The following is a 19,568-nucleotide window of genomic DNA, read 5'->3' as shown; positions in this document are numbered from 1 at the left end:
CCTGTACTGATTGGAATTTAGAAGAGTAAGAGATGACCTTACTAAGTTATGTAAGACTGTGGGGAACTTGACAAGATGGATGTGGAGAGATTGTTTCCCCTTGTGGGAGAGTCTAGGACCACAAAGCATTATCTCAGTGGTTGTGCATTTAGAATCGAGACAAGGAGGAATTTCTTCTGTCAAAGAGTAATGAATCTGTGGAATTCTTTATTGCAGAGGACTGTTGAGGCTGTGTGTTGAAGGCTGAGAGAGCCAGATTTTTAATTGGTCAGGGAATCAAGGGTAGTAGGGAAAATGACAAAGATGTGGAGCTGAGGATTGTCAGATCAGTCATGATCTCGTTGAATAATAGAGCAGACTTGATTGGCTGAATGGCCTACATGTTATGGTCCTATGATCTAATGCAAATCAAAAAATGAGAGTTCAAGCAACAAGTGGTTATAGTTGTTCACCAAGCTTCACCTCATGCCTACTGCTCGCTAATTGTGGACTCAGCACTAATGGAGGCACGTTTTTGAACAGATGTAGGGAATCAATGGCCACTTACAAGGATCTAGACTGGCAACTTCATGGCAACATCAAGACCTAGCAATTAGTTTAGTTGTCATAATTTTCTCCTGAACAATATTTTTAACTAACTGGGCAGGAGTGCACTTCATGCACTTACGATTTTTAAATGTTGGACTTCGAACCGACCCTGGGCCTTCTCAAAACTAACACTTTTTTGTTTTCCATCTCCAGTAATGTTGCAGCCATTTGACTATGATCCCAATGAGAAAAGCAAACACAAATTCATGGTACAGACAGTCTATGCTCCTCCTGGTATTACAGACATGGAAGCAGTAGTAAGTATTACATTTTATTGAAAAGACTTAAAAGAGATAAATATTTACTGCAATTACTGTAACATTCAGCACTTTTTAATTCTGGGATTTAGAAAATCTATTTTATCTAAAAATAACTACAGTCTATTTCAGTGTGCTTCATAAAGTGTTACTGACTGCATTTTGATTTTTAAAATTTACACATTCTTCCTAATTCCTAAATGTAAGCTTATAGTCCTCATAGAAAGTTTTTTGTCTTTCTGTTGGCCCTCTTAGTAGAGTATTTAAAAAAACACTGATGGCCATGTCATTTCTAATCTTCCAGGTGAAGTATGTTTCAGCATAATCATCTCATTTGTATTCTTGTTCAAATTCGTCATTCCTAATGTAATTAGCATGTCTAAATTAATTTGTCAAGATCACTTTGAATGCTAATAACTATCCTAATAATCGATTACTCCTTATAACACATTCAAATTAATCTTCCCTCAAGAATGGAAAGAAAGTTGGAGCCGTTTGTAGTTTTTTCACTTATCTTTCAGAAGATCTTTTATTTGTTTTTATCGATCAGCTTTTTAAGTCCAGCTCGTTAATTTATCAGGAGGCTTAAGATCTTTTAAAAGACACAGGAGTACAATTTTCGTAGAAGCTTCTGAAAATCCAACTAAATGATTGGATAATTATCAACTAATTTCAGTAGCTTCACAAATTCCAATAGATCCATATTGTTATTGAGATCTTCACTTTTTGAAGAATGTTTAGTAGCATTTCTAAACGTGATGATGTGCAAGTGTTTTCCCACATTGAAATATTTGGACTTATCATTTTGAAATTTTAGGTCCATCGCTTTTTAAGGTTAAGGATGGCAAGTGCAATATTCCTACCTTTGGATCCAACAATTTATTTATTAAGGCCCGAAAGTATAAGTCATAACTTTATATTGTTTGTGCAGTAGTTTTCTTCAATTTTGTTTAGGTGCTCTACAAAGGATTTTAAAGTTCTTATTTATGAAAAGAACAACGTTTACAGAATAAATGTCACAAATGCCTGAACCAAAAGGAGAGGCTAACAACATCAGTACTTTTTTTTCACGTGAAAACTGATTTAAAGAAAGCACTTAAGAGAATTGCTTAGTCTTGGAGTTATGTTGCCAAGCATATCTGTTTACTATCATCTCCTCCATAGCAAAACCAGTTTTAGATTCCTTTGGATGATACCTACTGTCTGATCTTCTAATTAGCAACTTTTGCTTTACTGGCCTTGTGTATTTATCTCCTTGTACCTTTCAATATTTTACCAATGCGTCAAACTGATTATAGCTGAAAGGTTTGTTCTGTCTGCTACTCTTTGAAATCATTTCCTCAGATATTGAGGGACTGTAAGCATAAAATTACTGGACCTCTTTGCACTTATGACCAGAATCTGGTGCTTTTCAGGAAGGCAGTTGCTAGCAAGGATACACTTGTCATTAAATAACATGGGTGTCATAATTCTAATTTAGCCATCTAATAGGTTGTAGATACTCTCAGTGGAATTAAGTGTACATAAACATCACCTCAGAATAGAGAGGTGATCAGTTTTGACAGATCTATTCAGAGACACGTGGGCCAATTGACATTGCAGACAAGAATTCAGCATGAGGGGAAATAGCTGATGCAGAATCACGGATGTGCTTGGAATGTAAGACGGGCTATTTTAAACAAAAACGGAAATTGCTGGAAAAGCTTAGCATTTGTGGAGAGAAATCAGAGTTAACGTTTTGGGTTGAGTGACCCTTCCTCAGAACTCAACCCGAAATGTTAACTCGGATTTCTGTCCACAGGTGCTACCAGACGTGCTGAGCTTTTCCAGCAATTTCTGTTCTTGTTTGACTTACAGCATCCGCAGTTCTTATGGTTTTTATTAAGGACTATTTTAATTGGGTTTTGACACATTGCAGCAATGTCTCTTCTGCCTGAAGTTGGTGCAGATGAGCTCTCTGTTTGTGGAGCAAGTCACAGTCAGATGACTAGTTGCTCAGGATTTTGGTGAAGCCACATAGTTATGGAAACTGTTATTAGTACTTACTGATGCGAACAAGTCAAGGAGTCATACAGCACAAGCAGACCCTTCAATTCAATGCATCCATGCCAACCAAACTAAACTAGTCCCACTTGCCTGCATTTGTTATTCAAGTACCTATCAAAATCTCTTTTAAATGTTCTAACTGCACCTGCATCTACCACTTCCTCTGGCAGTCGATTCCACATATGAACCACCCTCTGTGAAAAAGTTGCCCCGATGTCTTTTTTAAAACTTTCTCCTCTCACCTTAAGAATATGCCCCTTAGTTTTAAACTCCCTTCACCCTAGGGAAAAGACCTTTGCTATTAACCTTATCTATGCCTCATGATTTTATAAATCTCTATAAGTTCACCCCTCAACCACGTACACTCCAGTGAAAAAAGGCCCAGCTTTTGCTGTACGAGGTAGGGTTAAGTAATGAAATTCTGAGGATGAATATGATCTGTAAATCTTGCTTGTTAGGCTTCTGGGTACTTTTTCATTTACTATTTCATCAATCTGTTTGTTAAAGTCTAAGCATGGGTTGGTGAAGTGTTTATTCTGTCACCTTCCAAAGTTGTACATGGCCATGTGAGGCTATGTGAAATAAGTAAAATATAAGCTATGAAAAATATAACTTTGTTCCACGGGCATGCTGCAATCACCTTGATTTTGGACAGTTAGGTTTAGGGTTGTAGCAGGTGTCCCAAGAATGAAAGAGAGTGAATACTCTTCTGAGATTTAGGAAATGCTGTACCTAAGTAATATTGAAAAGAGTATTCACTTCCCCTCATGTCATGTACATTGTCATATTGGCATAGAAAGAAAAAAAATAGGAGTAAGAGTTGGTCATTTGGATCATTAAACTGCTCTGCTATTCAAATTGATCATGATAGATGATCTATCTCAACTCCATACACCAACTGTCTCCCCATATGTATAGGCTCTGTATAGAAATCTATCCATTTATTTCTTAAACATGTTCAGTGATTTTTACCACCTGAGCCTTTTGTGCTGGTGAATTTCATAGGCTCACTACCCTTGTGAATGAAGAAATGTCTGCTCGTCTTGTTCTGAATGACCTACCCAGTATCCTGAAACTGTAACTCGTTGTTCTAGGCACCCCAACTGGAGGAAACGTCGTCCATGCATCCAATCTGCCCAGCTGAGTCGGAATTTTACACGTTTTAATGAGATCTGTTCTTATTGCTCTAAATACCAGTGAATAAAGGCACAGCAAGTCTTAGTTGACTCATTCATGAGATGTGAGCACAGGCCATACCAGCATTTATTGTTCATTCCATAATTGCCCTTGAGAAGGTCTTGAAGTCGCCTTGAACTGCTGAAGTCTTTGTAGTGTAGGCCCATCAACAGTGCTGTTAGATAAGGTGGTTAAGGTCAGAAGTCACATAACGCCAGGTTATAGTCCAACAGGTTTATTTGAAATCACAAGCTTTTGAAGTCTTCACCTGACGAAGGAGCAGCACTGAAAGCTTGTGATTTCAAATAAACCTGTTGGACTATCACCTGGTGTCGTGTGACTTTGTCTGACATTGTCCACCCCGGTCCAACACTGGCAGCAACATGACGTTAAGGATTTTGATTAGCAGCAGTGAAGGAATGATAGATTTCCAGAACAGGATGGTCTGAGTTTGAGGGGAACTTGGAAGTGGTCGTGCTTTCATGTGCCAGCTACCCTTGTTTTTCCAGACAGTAGAGGTCGCTGATTTGGAAACTGCTATCAAAGCATTCTTTGGACATTGCTGCAGTGCATCTTGTAGGTACTATTATAGTAGATGGAAGGAGTGAATGCTTAAAGATGGTGAATGGGATGCTAATCAAGTGTGCTGCTTTTTTCCTGGATGTTGTTGAGCTGCTTCAGTCTTATTGGAACTGCACTCCTCCTGACAAGTAATGTATCACGCTCCTGACTTGTCTTGTCGATGATTGTCAGACCTCGGTGAGTCTGGTGTTGAGTTACTTCCTGCAGTATTCTCAGCCTCTGACTTTCCCTGTAGCCACATTTGTTTCTGGTCGGTGGTAAACCTCAGAGCGTTGATGGTGGGGCATTTATTGTGGCTTTACTGTTGGAACATTTCCCTTGTTGGAGATGGTCATTTCCTCATGCTTGTCAGAGGTACATGTTACTTGCCACTTATCAGTCTATCCTGAATGTTGTCTCAAGCTTTCTGCATTTGGAATGGATTGCTCCATTAGGTTAGGACCCAAGACTGGTGCTGAATATTGGACAGTCATCAGCAGAAAGCCCTACTTCTGAACTTGAGATGGAAGGAATGTGACTGATGAGGCAGCTTTTACTTTTTTAATTAAAAGCTTACACCTTTTTAATTCAACTGTAAGTCTGTATAGTTTTACATTCAATGTTGTACTTTTTGGGGCAAGATTCTCCAGATAGTTGGCAAATTTCCACTTTAACTTCAGAGTTGCTTTTTTTAAATTAAAAGCTGGTGCAGTGCACTATTCAAATGCCATTAGGAAGTGTGCCAAGTGGCCTTGGGAGTATGCTGTTGAATAGTTTGGTCAGAGACCTTCATTTTTTTGTGCTACAGTTTGTGATCATATTTTACATAGCATTGCCTGTGTCCAAGTATTATTTACATAGATTTATTTATTTTCTTTAGTGGAAAGATGCAAAGCCTGAAGATCTTATGGACTCTAAACTCAGATGTGTCTTTGAGTTGCCTGCGGAGAATGAGAAATCGGTAAGAAGACATTGGAGAGTCAAAACCCATTTTCACTTGATTCCGGAAGATTATTTTTCATTTATGTCCCATGTTGAATTGATATAATATTTCTTTGTACAGTTATGGCTGTCTGATTGCACAGCACAAAATAGGTGACTGTTTAGTTCTAGTTGCTTTACAAAGAACATCAAACAGTATAGCACAGGAACTGTCCCCTCCATGTTTGTGCCATTCTGAACTAATTCCATTTGTCTGCACATGGTCCATATCCCTCTGTTCCCTGCCTGGTCATGTCTCTGTCTAAATGTCTCTTAGACATTGCCATCGTTTCTGCTTCTACCACCTCCCCAGGCATCTACCAACCCCTGTGTAAAATTATTTGCCTTGCACATCTTGTTTAAACTTCCTTCTTTCAATGTAAATTTATGCCTGCTAGTATTTTACTTTAATACAAAGATAAAACAATCCCAAATCATATTTTGCCTTTGCTCCCTGAATAATCTAAAAAATGTTATTTTTGAGAAATGAGTTATTTATACAATACGTGTACACAATGTATTTTAAAAGCTAGTTAATTTTTCAACTAATGTATTTCCCACTCTTGTATTGTTTTTGTATTAAAGTAGCATTGGTTCCAAAACATGCTGCTGGGGCGATCCTGCTCATTTTTATTGCCTGACTGTCTAGTGTTGGGCCTTCCAACTTCTTTAGTCCTTCATATTGATAAAACGTCTGAATGTGATCCAAATCATTCTTGAGTTATTTTCTACTGTTTTAGAGTCAGAGTCCGAGTAATACAGCATGGAAACAGGCCCTTCAGCCCAAACTGGTCCATGCTGACCATGGTGCCAACTCAGCTAGTTCCAACTGACCGCATTTGGTCCATATCCCTCTAAACCCTTCCCATACATGTACCTATCCAATTACTTTTTAAATATTGTAATTGTACCTGCCTCAATCACTTTCTCTGGCAGCCCATTCCAAAAACGCATCAGTCTCTGCGTGAAGAAGTTGCCCCTCAGGTCTTTCTTAAATCTTTCCCCTCTCACCTTAAACCTATGCCCACTAGTTTTCAATTCCCTATCCCTGGGATAAAGACTGTATGCATTCATCCGATCTATGCCCCTTTCTACCTGTTATTAATGTATCCGGTCAACTACTTTAAATAAATATTCACTTCTTCAGAGTGTTCACTTTTTAACATGTGTACTGCTTTGAATTCCTGTTGTTATTGTATACCCTTATAAAAACACTTGATTTGAAAATAATTAGTCGTACACATTCTACAGACTTTGTTGATAAAGATCAGATCTAGAATAGCTAAGGGCCACATTTCCAATCTTCATTAATTCCATTATTTCCTTTGCTATCCTAAAAATTAGTTGAAGTACTCATGCCTTCTGTTGAATTTTCTGAATATGTACTAGTTTGTTTTGCAGTTTACTTTGAGGTAAAGCTGGTGTTTTCTATGACTTATTTAACAGAATTGCTACTAGCGCATACAAGCATACTGAATCAAAGATTATGGGTTTAATACCCTGATGTAATAGATAATAAAACCAGTATTCTTTCTCAGTGTATATTAATACAAGAATAATTCAGGGCAAGTTGGAATCCCAAATGTGGGAGAACGAAAAGATAATGGTGGTGCTTGGTAACTTTTGATTTTACACTTCTTCAAATGGGCACAGAATTAAACTTCCATTTGTCCACCATTGTGCTTTATTGAAATCCTGATGACATCACTAAAACGAAAACTTTTATATGGTTGATTCAACAAGTGCAGAAATGAATCTTTCAAGGTTAACAAATAACTTGGCTTATAAGAAGGGCATGCATTTTGTTATTATAGTAGGGCATATATGATTGTATATATTTGTTTAAAATCTTCTCCCCTCCCCTTCTGTAAATATGCCATTGGTAACAGTGGACAAAACTTATGTCAACTTATTGGAATATTTGAATCAAGACCAGCAGAGGAGTGTGCAATCCATCTGACAAAATAAAATACTAAAAGGCCTCACAAAGAAAGAAATGCAAGCTCTGCTTATAAGAGTCATAAGAGAGTTGTTATTGCATGTATCTACCTGAAGTTTTTTTTTCTATATAGCAGAACGAGATTGTAGAGTGCGACCCATTAGGCAGTGGTTTAGACACCCCGTTAGATACAGCAAAGATGGATCTGCATAGCTTTGTGCACTATTATGACAGTGTCCGACCGCCTCCACGTGCTGTACCCACACCAGGAAATGGTCTCAGGTTTCACACTCCAATCCGTGGTGGCATTCGTCAGACTCCAATCAGTGGTAGCCATAGAAGTGACCTTCAGGGATTTGTATCTGCCCCAGCCAGTGACACCAGAGTACAAAAGGTCCAGGTCTGTTCCAGTTAGCAAGTAGCTCAGTTTAGGATTAATGCAAGTATTGCAGCAAGAATCATACAGTGGATTCCTGTTGTCACGTTTGCAACTAATAAGGACAAAAATGATGCTCGCTCTGTATGTAGTTTCTTTGGAGGAAACTGTTTGAGTTTAATCATTCTGCAATCTCATTAAACTGAGGCGGCCTTTTTTCCAGATGGCTGCTGTTGCAGTGCAGTGGGAATATAACTTTCTTCTCCCATTTTAAGGGAGCTGTGAGCACTCATCTGACTGGTGTGACAAAAATTGAATTGACAGCTTCTAAAATTGACAAAGACAATAAGAGGAGTCCACTGTTCTTCTGGGTGCATATATTTTTGACATCTTTGCAGAAGGTGGATAGGGTTTTACAAATTCTGAATCATAGGCCTATAGGTATGCATAAATATTGGATTACATAAATGACGCATATTTAATGTGAAATTTGTTTTGTTGTTTGAACATATGCATTTACAGCATTTACAGTTGTACGATGTTCAGTAGAAAGTGTTAAACGCCATTTAAAGAGATGCGGTATCTTGTTTGACAACTCTATCTTAAGATATTAAAATAATATCAAGGGAACATTTATAATCCAGATACTTAGCAATATTTTGGTATTTCCAACCACTGCTATATTCCTCTTGCTAAAACAAAATTCATAGAGAGATAGTAAGAATGCAGATGCTGGAGTCAGAGGTAACAGTGTAGAGCTGGAGGAAGACAGCAGGCCAGGCAGCATCAGAAGAACAGGAAAGTTGACATTTTGGGTCGGGACCCTTCAGAAATTTCTGAAGAAGGATCCCGACCCGAAACGTCAACTTTCCTGCTCCTCTTATGCTGACTGGCCTGCTGTGTTCCTCCAGCTCCACACAGTGTTATCACAATAATTCATAGTATGCTAACTGAGAAAGATGTAGCAGTCGGACTTATTTTAATGCACTATTTAAATGTTGCAGTGATGAAAAATGTCTCAGTTATGAAGTAACTATATTTAAGTTAAATTGATAGGAGGGCATGTGTATGAAGTGTAAATACAATATTTATCTGTGGGAGTAGATTTTTAAGTTGTAATATATGAGCCAAAATAGTCAAAATATTTAATGTAAGTACCTACCCTGTACTGAAACCTGTTAAAATAGCTGACCTAAAAGCTCTAGAAAGTGTGTGTTGAAACAACGTGGTGAAACAATGAATTCTTCACTTAGATGGAGGGTGACAGAATTGATTCTTACACTGGGGTCCTGAATCTGAATAAAGGAAACCAAAATGGTATGAGACGTAAGCTGGCTATGATTGAGTCATGTTAATTAAAGGGACGATGGTGGATAGGCAATGCTAAACATTTAAAGAGTGCATGGAGAAACAGCACCAATTGTTTATTGATGTCTGGTGCAAAAATAAAACAGGAAAGTTGGCCTTACAGTTACCAACAAGAGAAATGAGAGAGTGTGTTAGATCCAAAGAAGGGAAATTGGCCAAAAGTAAAGCAGACCTGAGGATTGGGAGCAGTTTTTAGATTTCAGCAAAGGAAGACACCTGGGATTGATTAAGAAGATGAAAATAGAATATGTGAGTAGGCTTGTGTGGAGCATGAAAACTGATTGTAAAAGCTTCTGCAGATATGTAAAGAGAAAAAGATTAGTGAAGACAACTGTAGGTTCCTTACAATGCTGAGAAACACCGGGTCAAATGAGAGCAAGGAACAGGAGGAAATCAGTATTAGTAGGGAAATGGTGTTTGAGAGGTTGATGGGATTAAATTGAGTACCCGCAATTGGGAATCATCTTAAAGTACTGAATAAAGTGACCCAAGAAGTTCACCTAGAATTCACCTCAACCTCGAGTTCACCTGGAAGAACAGTTAATCAACTTTACTAACACCTCTCACTCCAACCTCAAGTTTGCCTGGAGTAAGCTATGCCTGCTTCTTGGTAGGATATGTGGAACAGTCCCTTTTCCACTGTTACATTGGCACTATCCCTCACCTCTTCCTCCGCTACATCGACTGCATCACTGCTGCCTTGTGCTCTCATGAGGTGCTTGAACAGTTCATCAACTTTACAAATACTTTTCATCCCAATCTCAAGTTCACCTGGACCATGTCTGACACCTCCCTCCCCTTCCTGGACCCCTCCGTCTCCGTTTCTGGTAACCGCCTCAACAATGACATCTACTTTAAGCCCATCAACTCCCATAGCTACCTGGACTACACCTCCTCACCCACTCTCCTGCAAGAATGCAATGCCTTGCTTTCAATTCCTCTGCCTCTGCTGCATCAGCTCCCAAGTTGGAGTGTTCCCGGACATCCCAAATGTCGTCCTATTTCAAGGACCACTACATTTCCCCCCTCTAGTGATCAAAAATGCCCTCAACTGCATCTCTTGCATTTCCTGCACTTCTGCCCTCAAATCCACCCCCCTCAACAAAAATAAAGACGGAATCCCCCGGTCCCCTCATACCACCCCACCAACCTCCGCGTCAGCGTATCATTCTCCGTCACCTTCAATCTGACCTCATAACCAAAGAGATATTTCCTTCCCTGCCCCTATCTGCCTTTCGTAGGGACTGCTCACTCTGTGACTCCCTTGTCCGTTCCACACCCCCCACTAACTCCACCATAGCCGGCACCTTTCTCTGCAACTGCAGGAAGTGCTATACCTGCCCCTACACCGCACCCCCCCACCTCCCTGCGTCCATTTGAGGCCCAAGCAAGCCTTTCATATCCGATGGGTTCACCTGCACATCCGCCAACTTGGTCTACTGTATCCGTTGCTCCCGATGTGCCGCCCTCTACATTGGTGAGACCAAGCGTAGACTCTGGAACCATTTTGTAGAACATCTGCGCTTTGTATGGGACAAACGACAACAACTTATGGTCGCCAACCATTTTAACTCCCACTCCTCGAGTGACAAATCCATTCTGGGCCTCCTCCAGTGCTACAGTGACACTACATGCAAACTGGAGGAGCAGCACCTCATATTCCGCCTCAGGAGCCTACAGTCCGATGGCCTAAACATAGAATTCACCAGTTTTAAAATCTCCCCATCCCTGGCCTCATCCCATGACCAACCCTCTCTCCCACTATCTGCCCCACCTGTCCCACTGACCAGTCCCCACAACTCCCTACCTGCATTCACCTATCACTATCCCACCTACCTTGCCCAGCCCCACCCATCCTGTCTGTTTATTTCCCAGCTCCCTTCCCCCTCCCCACTCTCGATTTCTGAAGAAAGGTCCCGACCCGAAACATCAGCTTTCCTGCTCCTCTGATGCTGCCTGGCCTGCTGTGTTCCTCCAGCTCCACCATGTGTTATCTCTATCCCAGAAGTACTTGGATGCATTGGTTATTTTTCAAGATTATATTGACTCTGGAACAGTTTGTATGGATTGAAGGGTACCTAATGTAACCCCAAGTCTTTGACAAGGTTCCACATGGTAGACTAATTAGTAAAGTTAGGTCACATGGGCTTCAGGGTGAGCTTGCTAATTGGATACTTAATTAGCTTAATGGCAGAAGACGGAGGTGGAGGGTTGCTTTTTGGCCTGGAGGCTTGTGACCAGCGGTGTTCTACAGGGATCGGTTCTGGGTGCAGTTCTGTTTTGTCATTTATATAAATGATTTGGAACGAGAATATAGAAGGCATGGTTAGTAAGTTTGCGATGATATCAAAATTGGTGGCCTTGTAGACAGTGAGGAAGGTTTTCTAAGATTGCAAAGGGATCGTGATTGAATGGGCCATTAGGCTGAAAAATGGCTGGGTATTTTGGTACAATAAACAGGGGCAGGGCTTATACATTTAACAGTAGGGCCTTGTGTAGTGTTGTAGAACAGAGGGACCCAAGGTCGCAGCTACGTAATTCTTTTGAAGTTTGCGTCACATGCAGACCGAGTAGTTAAAGAGGCATTTTGCACGCTTGCCATCATTGCTCAGTCCTTGGAGCATAGGAGTTGGGAAGTCATGTTGAGGTTGTTCAGGACGTTGGTGAGGCCTCTTCTGGAATACTGTGTCCCATTCTGGTTACTGAGTTACAGGAAGGATCTTATCAAGCTGGAGAGGGTTCAGAAGAGATTTACCACGATGGAAGAGAGATAACAAGGTGTAGAGCTGGATGAACACAGCAGGCCAAGCAGCATCATAGGAGCAGGAAGGCTGACGTTTCGGGCCGAGACCCTTCATCAGAAATGGGGGAGGGGAAGGGGGTTCTGAAATAAATAGGGAGAGAGGGGAGGCGGATAGAAGATGGATAGAGGAGAAGATAGGTGGAGAGGAGACAGACAGGTCAAGGAGGTGGGGATGGAGCCAGTAAAGGTGAGTGTAGATGGGGAGTTAGGGAGGGTATAGGTCAGTCCAGAGAGGATGGACAGGTCAAGGGGGCGGGATGAGGTTAGTAGGTAGGAGATGGGGGTGTGGCTTGAGGTGGGAGGAGGGGATAGGTGGGAGGGAAGAACAGGTTAGGGAGGTGGGGACGAGCTGGGCTGGTTTTGGGATGCTGTAGTGGGAGGGGAGATTTTGAAGCTTGTGAAATCCACATTGATACCACTGGGCTGCAGGATTCCCAAGCGGAATATGAGTTGCTGTTCCTGCAACCTTTGGGTGGCATCATTGTGGCACTGCAGGAGGCCCAGGATGGACATGTCGTCTGAGGAGTGGGAGGGGGAGTTGAAATGGTTCGCGACTGGGAGGTGCAGTTGTTTATTGCGAACCGAGCGTAGGTGTTCTGCAAAGCGGCCCCCGAGCCTCCGCTTAGTTTCCCCGATGTAGAGGAGGCCACAACGTTTACAGCGGATGCAGTATACCACATTGGCAGATGTACAGGTGAACATCTGCTTGATGTGGAAAGTCTTCTTGGGGCCTGGAATGGGGTTGAGGGAGGTGGTATGGGGGCAGGTGTAGCACTTCCTGCAGTTGCAGGGAAAAGTGCCGAGTGTGGTGGGGCTGGAGGGCAGTGTGGAGCGGACAAGGGAGTCACGGAGAGAGTGGTCCCTCCGGAAAGCAGGTAAGGGTGGGAAGGGAAAAATGTCTTTGGTGGTGGGGTCGGATTGCAGATGGCGGAAGTGTCGGAGAATGATGCGTTGGATCCGGAGGTTGGTGGGGTGGTACGTGAGGATGAGGGGGATTCTTTTTTGGTTGTTATTGCGGGAACGGGGTGTGAGGGATGAGTTGCGGGAAACGCGGGAGACACTGTGGAGGGCGTTCTCGACCACTGAGGGGGGGGATGTTGCGGTCCTTGGAAAACGAGGACATCTGAGATGTACGGGAGTGGAATGCCTCATCCTGGGAGCAGATGCGGCAGAGGCGAAGTAATTGGGAATAGGGGATGGCATTTTTGCAGGAAGGTGGGTGGGAGGAGGTGTATTTTAGGTAGCTGTGGGAGTCGGTGGGCTTGAAATGGATATCGGTTTCTAGGTGGTTGCCTGAGATGGAGACGGAGAGGTCCAGGAAGGAGAGAGTGGTATTAGAGATGGTCCAGGTGAACTTAAGGCTGGGGTGGAAGGTGTTGGTGAAGCGGATGAACTGTTCGAGCTCCTCGTGGGAGCACGAGGCGGTGCCGATACAGTCATCAATGTAACGGAGGAAGAGGTGGGGTTTAGGGCCAGTGTAGGTACGGAAGAGGGATTGTTCCACGTAACCTACAAAGAGGCAGGCATAGCTTGGGCCCATGCGGGTACCCATGGCCACCCCCTTTGTCTGTAGGAAGTGGGAGGAATTGAAAGAGAAGTTGTTGAGGGTGAGGATGAGTTTGTCTAAGCGGATGAGGGTGTCAGTGGAGGGGGATTGGTCGGGCCTGCGGGACAGCAAGAAGCGGAGGGCCTTTAGGCCATCTGTATGTGGAATGCAGGTGTATAGGGATTGGACGTCCATGGTAAAGATGAGGTGTTGGGGACCGGGGAATTGGAAGTTCTGGAGGAGGTGGAGGGCGTGGGTGGTGTCACGGACGTAGGTAGGGAGTTCCTGGACCAAGGGGGAGAAAATGGAGTCCAGATGGTTGGAGATAAGTTCGATGGGGCAGGAGCAGGCGGAGACAATGGGTCGACCAGGGCATTCAGGTTTGTGGATTTTGGGAAGGAGATAGAAGCGGGCGGTGCGGGGTGGAAGATTTCAGTTATAAGGAACAGGCTGGGACTTTTTTACTGGAGCGTAGGAGGTTGAGATGTGACTTGATAAAAAGTATAGGTAGGTGCCTTTTCCCTAGCATAGGAGATTTCAAGACTAGAGGTCATATTTTTAAGGTAAGAGGAGAGAGATTTAAAAAAAAAAGGCAAATATTTTACACAGAGTGGTTCACATGTGGAATCAACTTCCTGAGGAAGTGGTAGATGTGAGTACACGTAAGGCATTTAAAAGGCATTTGGATAGATACATGAATAGGAAAAGTTTGGAGGGATATGAGCCAGGAGCAAGCAGGTGGGACTAGTTTAGTTTGGGATTATGTTCAGCATGGACTTGTTGGACTGAAGGGTCTGTTTCCATGCTGTATGACTCTGACACTGCTTTTTAAATAAAAAGGTAGAGAGGAAACAGGAAATTATAGACTGGATAGCCTGCCATTGGTAGTAGGGAAAATGCTCGGATCCATGATAAAACATTTAGTAACAGAGTAGTGGGAAAACAATGACAGGATCAGTCAGAGTTGACAAAAGGTTTATGAAAGGGGAAATCATATTTGACAAATCTGCTAGAATTTTTTGAGGATGTAGGTATAGAGTTGGTAAGGGGGAAACCATGGATGTGGTTTACTTGGACTTTCAGAAGGCTTTCAATAGAGTAACGTGTAAAATTGAAGTGCTTGGGATTAGAGATTGTGTACTGACATGGACAGAGAACTGATTGGCAGGTAGGAATAACCAGTCTTTTTGAAATGGGAGGCAGTGACTCGTATGGTGCCACAGGGATCGTTCTAGACCCTGTTATTTGCAGCATATTAGCTGAGGGAATTTGCAGCCAAAAAAAAGGTGAGTGGGAGGGTGAACTATGAGGAGGATGTAGAGATGCCTCAACGTGATTTGGACAAGTTGGGTATGTGGGCAAATGCATGGCAGGTGACGTATAATGTGGCTAAATGTGAGGTTATTCATTTTAGCAAAAACAGGAAGGTAGATTATCATATGAGTGACGATAGATTGGAAAAGGGGGAGGTGCTACGAGACTGGGTATCCTTGTATATTAGTTGTTGAAAGTAAGCATGCAGTTGAACTAAACAAATGATATATTGGCTTTTATGGCAAGCTGATTGAAGTACAGATGTAGGGATGTCTTGCTGCAATTGTACAGGGCCTTGGTGAGATCACACCTTGCTTCCCTTATTTAAGGGAAGATGTTCTGGCTATGGAAAGTGCATCGACTGAATTCATCAGACTGATCCCTGAGATGGGAGAACTGGTGTATGAAGAGAGACTAGTTTGGTTAGGATTATTTACAGTAGAAGAGGTAGGGGGTGGAATATTATAGAAATCTATAAAATTCTAACACGACTAAACAAGGTGAGTGTAGGAGGGATGTTCCTGATGACCGGGGAATCCAAAAGCGGGGTCAGAGTTTAAGGATAAAGAGGTAGGCCACTTAGGACTGAGATGAGGAGAGATGCCTTCACTGAGACAATGGTGAACCTGTGGAATTCTCTGCCACAAAAAGCAGTTGAGGCCCAAGCTATGCCTGCCTCTTGGTAGGTTACGTGGAACAATCCCTCTTCCGTACCTACACTGGCCCTAAACCCCACCTCTTCCTCCGTTACATTGATGACTGTATCGGCGCCACCTCGTGCACCCACGAGGAGCTCGAACAGTTCATCCACTTCACCAACACCTTCCACCCCAACCTTAAGTTCACCTGGACCATCTCTAATACCTCTCTCACCTTCCTGGACGTCTCTGTCTCCAACTCGGGCAACCACCTAGAAACCGATATCCATTTCAAGCCCACTGATTCCCACAGCTACCTAGAATGCACCTCCTCCCACCCACCTTCCTGCAAAAATGCCATCCCCTATTCCCAATTACTTCGCTTCCGCCGCATCTGCTCCCAGGATGATGCATTCCACTCCCCTACATCTCTGATGTCCTCGTTTTTCAAGGACTGCAACTTACCCCCCTCAGTGGTCGAGAACGCCCTCCACTGTGTCTCCCTCATTTCCCGCAACTCATCCCTCACACCCTGTCCCCGCAATAACAACCAAAAAAGAATCCCCCTCGTCCTCACGTACCACCCCACCAACCTCCGGATCCAACGCATCATTCTCCGACACTTCCGCCATCTGCAATCCGACCCCACCACCAAAGACATTTTTCCCTCCCTGCCCTTATCTGCTTTTTGGAGGGACTACTCTGTCCATGACTCCCTTGTCCGCTCCACACTGCCCTCCAGCCCCACCACACCTGGCACTTTTCCCTGCAACCGCAGGAAGTGCTACACCTGCCCCCACACCACCTCCCTCACCCCCATCCCAGGTCCCAAGAAGACTTTCCACATCAAGCAGATGTTCACCTGCACATCTGCTAATGTGGTATACTGCATTCGCTGTACACATTGTGGCCTCCTCTACATCGGGGAAACCAAGCAGAGGCTTGGGGACCGCTTTGCAGAACATCTACGCTCGATTTGCAATGAACAACTGCACCTCCCAGTCGCGAACCATTTCAACTCCCCCCTCCCATTCCTCAGACGACATGTCCATCCTGGGCCTCCTGCAGTGCCACAACGATGCCACCCGAAGGTTGCAGGAACAGCAACTCATATTCTGCTTGGGAGCCCTGCAGCCCAATGGTATCAATGTGGATTTCACAAGCTTCAAAATCTCCCCTCCCACGACAGCATCCCAAAACCAGCCCAGCTCGTCCCCACCTCCCTAACCTGTCCTTCCTCCCACCTATCCCCTCCTCCCACCTCCAGCCGCACCCCCATTTCCTACCTACTAACGTCATCCCGCCCCCTTGACCTGTCCGTCCTCCCTGGTCTGACCTATTTCCTCCCTAACTCCCCACCTACACTCACCTTTACTGGCTCCGTCCCCGCCTCTTTGACCTGTCTGTTTCCTCTCCACCTATCTTCTCCTCTATCCATCTTCTATCCACCTCCCCCTCTGTCCCTATTTATTTCAGAACCCCCTTCCCCTCCCCCGTTTCTGAAGAAGGGTCAAGGCTTGAAACGTCAGCCTTTCTGCTCCTCTGATGCTGCTTGGCCTCTGAGTTCATCCAGCTCTACACCTTGTTACCTCTGATGCCAAAACGCTTTATTTTATCTCTCCTTGAAAACATTTAATGCTTAGGGCAAAAAATATAAAAGGTTATGGGGAGAAAGTGGAAAGTGGACATTGAGTTGGATGATCAGCCATGATCATATTGAATGGCAGAGCGCTAGAAGGGTCGAACAGCCTACTTCTATTTTCTCTATTTCTTGTAAATGACTAGGGTGTTGTTTTAAGATGTTAGATATGCTTTACAGTGCTGTACTTCATTTATGTCTGAACAAGTTTTCATAGATACTTTACATAAAAATAATACTCCCTTTTGAAAATGTTTGCAGAATGATATTGAAGTGAATAAAGCTGCTGCAGTAACGAATGCACCTAAATCAGATGGACCGGCAATGCCAAAATCTGCCAGTATTTCAATGGATGACACTGAAGTGCGGAAACTAGTTGAAGAATGCAAGAGGCTTCAAGCCGAGTTGATGAAAATGACAGATGAGAATCGACAGCTGAAAGTAAGCTTTTATGAACCATACAAAAAGCTTTGCACAGTATAACACATTCATTCCTGGAGGTATGTCAAGATATGTTGGCAGAAGAATGTCGTTCTCAATCTGAGTGATTAACACCAAATATTGGAACCGTTCAAACAGCTGGTACAATGAATGAGGTGATCGGAGTTTGAAAGGGAAAGGATTCCTTCTGCATCCCATTTCAGGTTGATCAAGGAATGGCTTCAACTGTCTATACAAAATGGACTGACGTCATCAAGCATATTGTGGAGTAATGTTCCTTTTAAAAATTCAGTCTCTTCACTTGTCATACTTTTGTTTCCTGTTGTGTTATACATTTCCATTGCATATTCCTCAGATAAGTAGATCACTTGCTTCCAGGCTTCCATTGCTACACAAGATTCATTAACTAAAGGGTGTATGATTGTAATGCATGCACTACCTTCTCCTACCCCAAGAATCAGTGTAATCGGCTGGTTTTGGTGTTTATGGAACTTCTTGGGCGCATTATTAGTATGTCTACAAAGCCAGTTGAGTAAGTTGATGTACCGATATAGTATGACATGAAATTGCACGTGTGAGCTTGGTTCCTCCTATCACATTGCACCAGCATGCTAATTTATTGATTCCTCATGAATATATCCTTCAGACAAAGTACAGAAGCATTACTTCCTGAAGACTATGCACAATATGCATCATAATACAGAAATGGGTTTAGGTTAGAGGTAGTAGGAACTGCAGATGCTGGAGAATCTGAGGTAACAAGGTGTAGAGCTGGATGAACACAGCAGGCTGAGCAGGAAAGCTGACGTTTCGGGTTATCTTTTTTCTGAAGAAGGGTCTAGGCCCGAAACGTCTGCTTTCCTGTTCCTCTGATGCTGCTTGGCCTGCTGTGTTCATCCAGCTCTACACCTTGTTATCTTAGTTTAGAGGGCTATTCTAATTCTGCTTAATAATGAGCTTTGTTTTCTCCTTGTCATGGCTTTAATTTTGTAGTCATGCTCCAGCACTTCAGTGAAACAAATATTATTTGTGTGAGCCTTGACTGAGTGCCTGCAGGTTTATTAGAATAGGATTCCTCACAGATGAGCTCAACTGTTTTTTTCTCACTTGAGGTCCACGCATGCACTTTCAGCAGTTTTTGAGTAATGTCAGGGAGCAGGTATTTTCACTATTTCCTTTTCATTTACACCGCCAATGGTAACATTTTTGCTGCCTAATGTAAATCAACAAACTCAGCTGCTATAACTTTACATTTTATGGACGAATTTATCTGTGGTGGTTTAGCAGATAAGTTGAGTTTATCCTGATTATTTAATATTCTGTAAACCTAGGATTAACTTGCACTTGCTGTAATTGATTTAATTTAGACTTGCTTTACAGAAAGTTAGTCGTTGAGCTACGTATATTGCTTTAAGATAATAGTCTTACAAATTAAAGCAGGTAACACATGTTTGCAATTAGCTGGTAACATGAAGCATTGAGATTGTCAATAAATGATAAAAGGCATTTATGTAAATTCAGTATTCATTGGTTATTCAGGATTACTTTTCACTGCAGTTATAATTGGGCCCCTTCGCGTATATACAGCAAATTCAGTTGCTTGTGTTTTCTTGTAAACGTGTGTTGTACCTGTGCATCTACAAGCACCTTTGCCTGCAACAGGGTGAAAAATGTAAATTTTTGTTGAATCATTCACTGCAGTTTGGAGGGAGAAAAGAAGTTGAGCTGTCAATTCATTTATGTGAAACCTTGATGTGCTTCCTTTGCAAGTTTTTTATACATGCTGTGCAGTATTTCATTCATATATTTATAATTAATAATGAAGAAGGAGGAGGGACTCATAAGTTAAGCAATGTGAGAATTTTCACAAATGTTAAAATCTACTCAGTGGAAAA

General features: G+C 42.7%; 1 protein-coding gene across 1 annotated transcript; it reads left to right on the top strand.

Moving 5' to 3' along the window:
* Window positions 1-741: 741 nt before the first annotated feature.
* vapal (VAMP (vesicle-associated membrane protein)-associated protein A, like) lies at window positions 742-18,457 on the top strand. Its single transcript, XM_048592621.1, has 4 exons — window positions 742-845; window positions 5,509-5,589; window positions 7,682-7,948; window positions 17,494-18,457. Exons 1-4 carry the CDS (start codon window positions 744-746, stop codon window positions 17,713-17,715), a joined length of 672 nt encoding a protein of 223 aa, XP_048448578.1. The 5' UTR covers window positions 742-743; the 3' UTR covers window positions 17,716-18,457.
* Window positions 18,458-19,568: the final 1,111 nt, after the last annotated feature.

The sequence above is a fragment of the Rhincodon typus genome, unplaced genomic scaffold, assembly GCF_021869965.1.
Source record: "Rhincodon typus isolate 14 unplaced genomic scaffold, sRhiTyp1.1 hic_rhity00001561, whole genome shotgun sequence".
NCBI classification, from domain to species: Eukaryota; Metazoa; Chordata; class Chondrichthyes; order Orectolobiformes; family Rhincodontidae; genus Rhincodon; species Rhincodon typus.
The sequence above is the reverse complement of the archived record's forward strand: the minus strand, read 5'-3'. Positions and strand labels throughout refer to the sequence as shown.

What these genes read in the sequence shown, in the direction of transcription:
- vapal (XM_048592621.1), top strand. Translation starts at nt 744, where the DNA reads ATGTTGCAGCCATTTGACTATGATCCCAATGAGAAAAGCAAACACAAA. An exon ending in TTACAGACATGGAAGCAGTA is followed by an intron (nt 846 to 5,508) that starts GTAAGTATTACA and finishes TATTTTCTTTAG; the next exon opens with TGGAAAGATGCAAAGCCTGA. An exon ending in CCAGAGTACAAAAGGTCCAG is followed by an intron (nt 7,949 to 17,493) that starts GTCTGTTCCAGT and finishes AAATGTTTGCAG; the next exon opens with AATGATATTGAAGTGAATAA.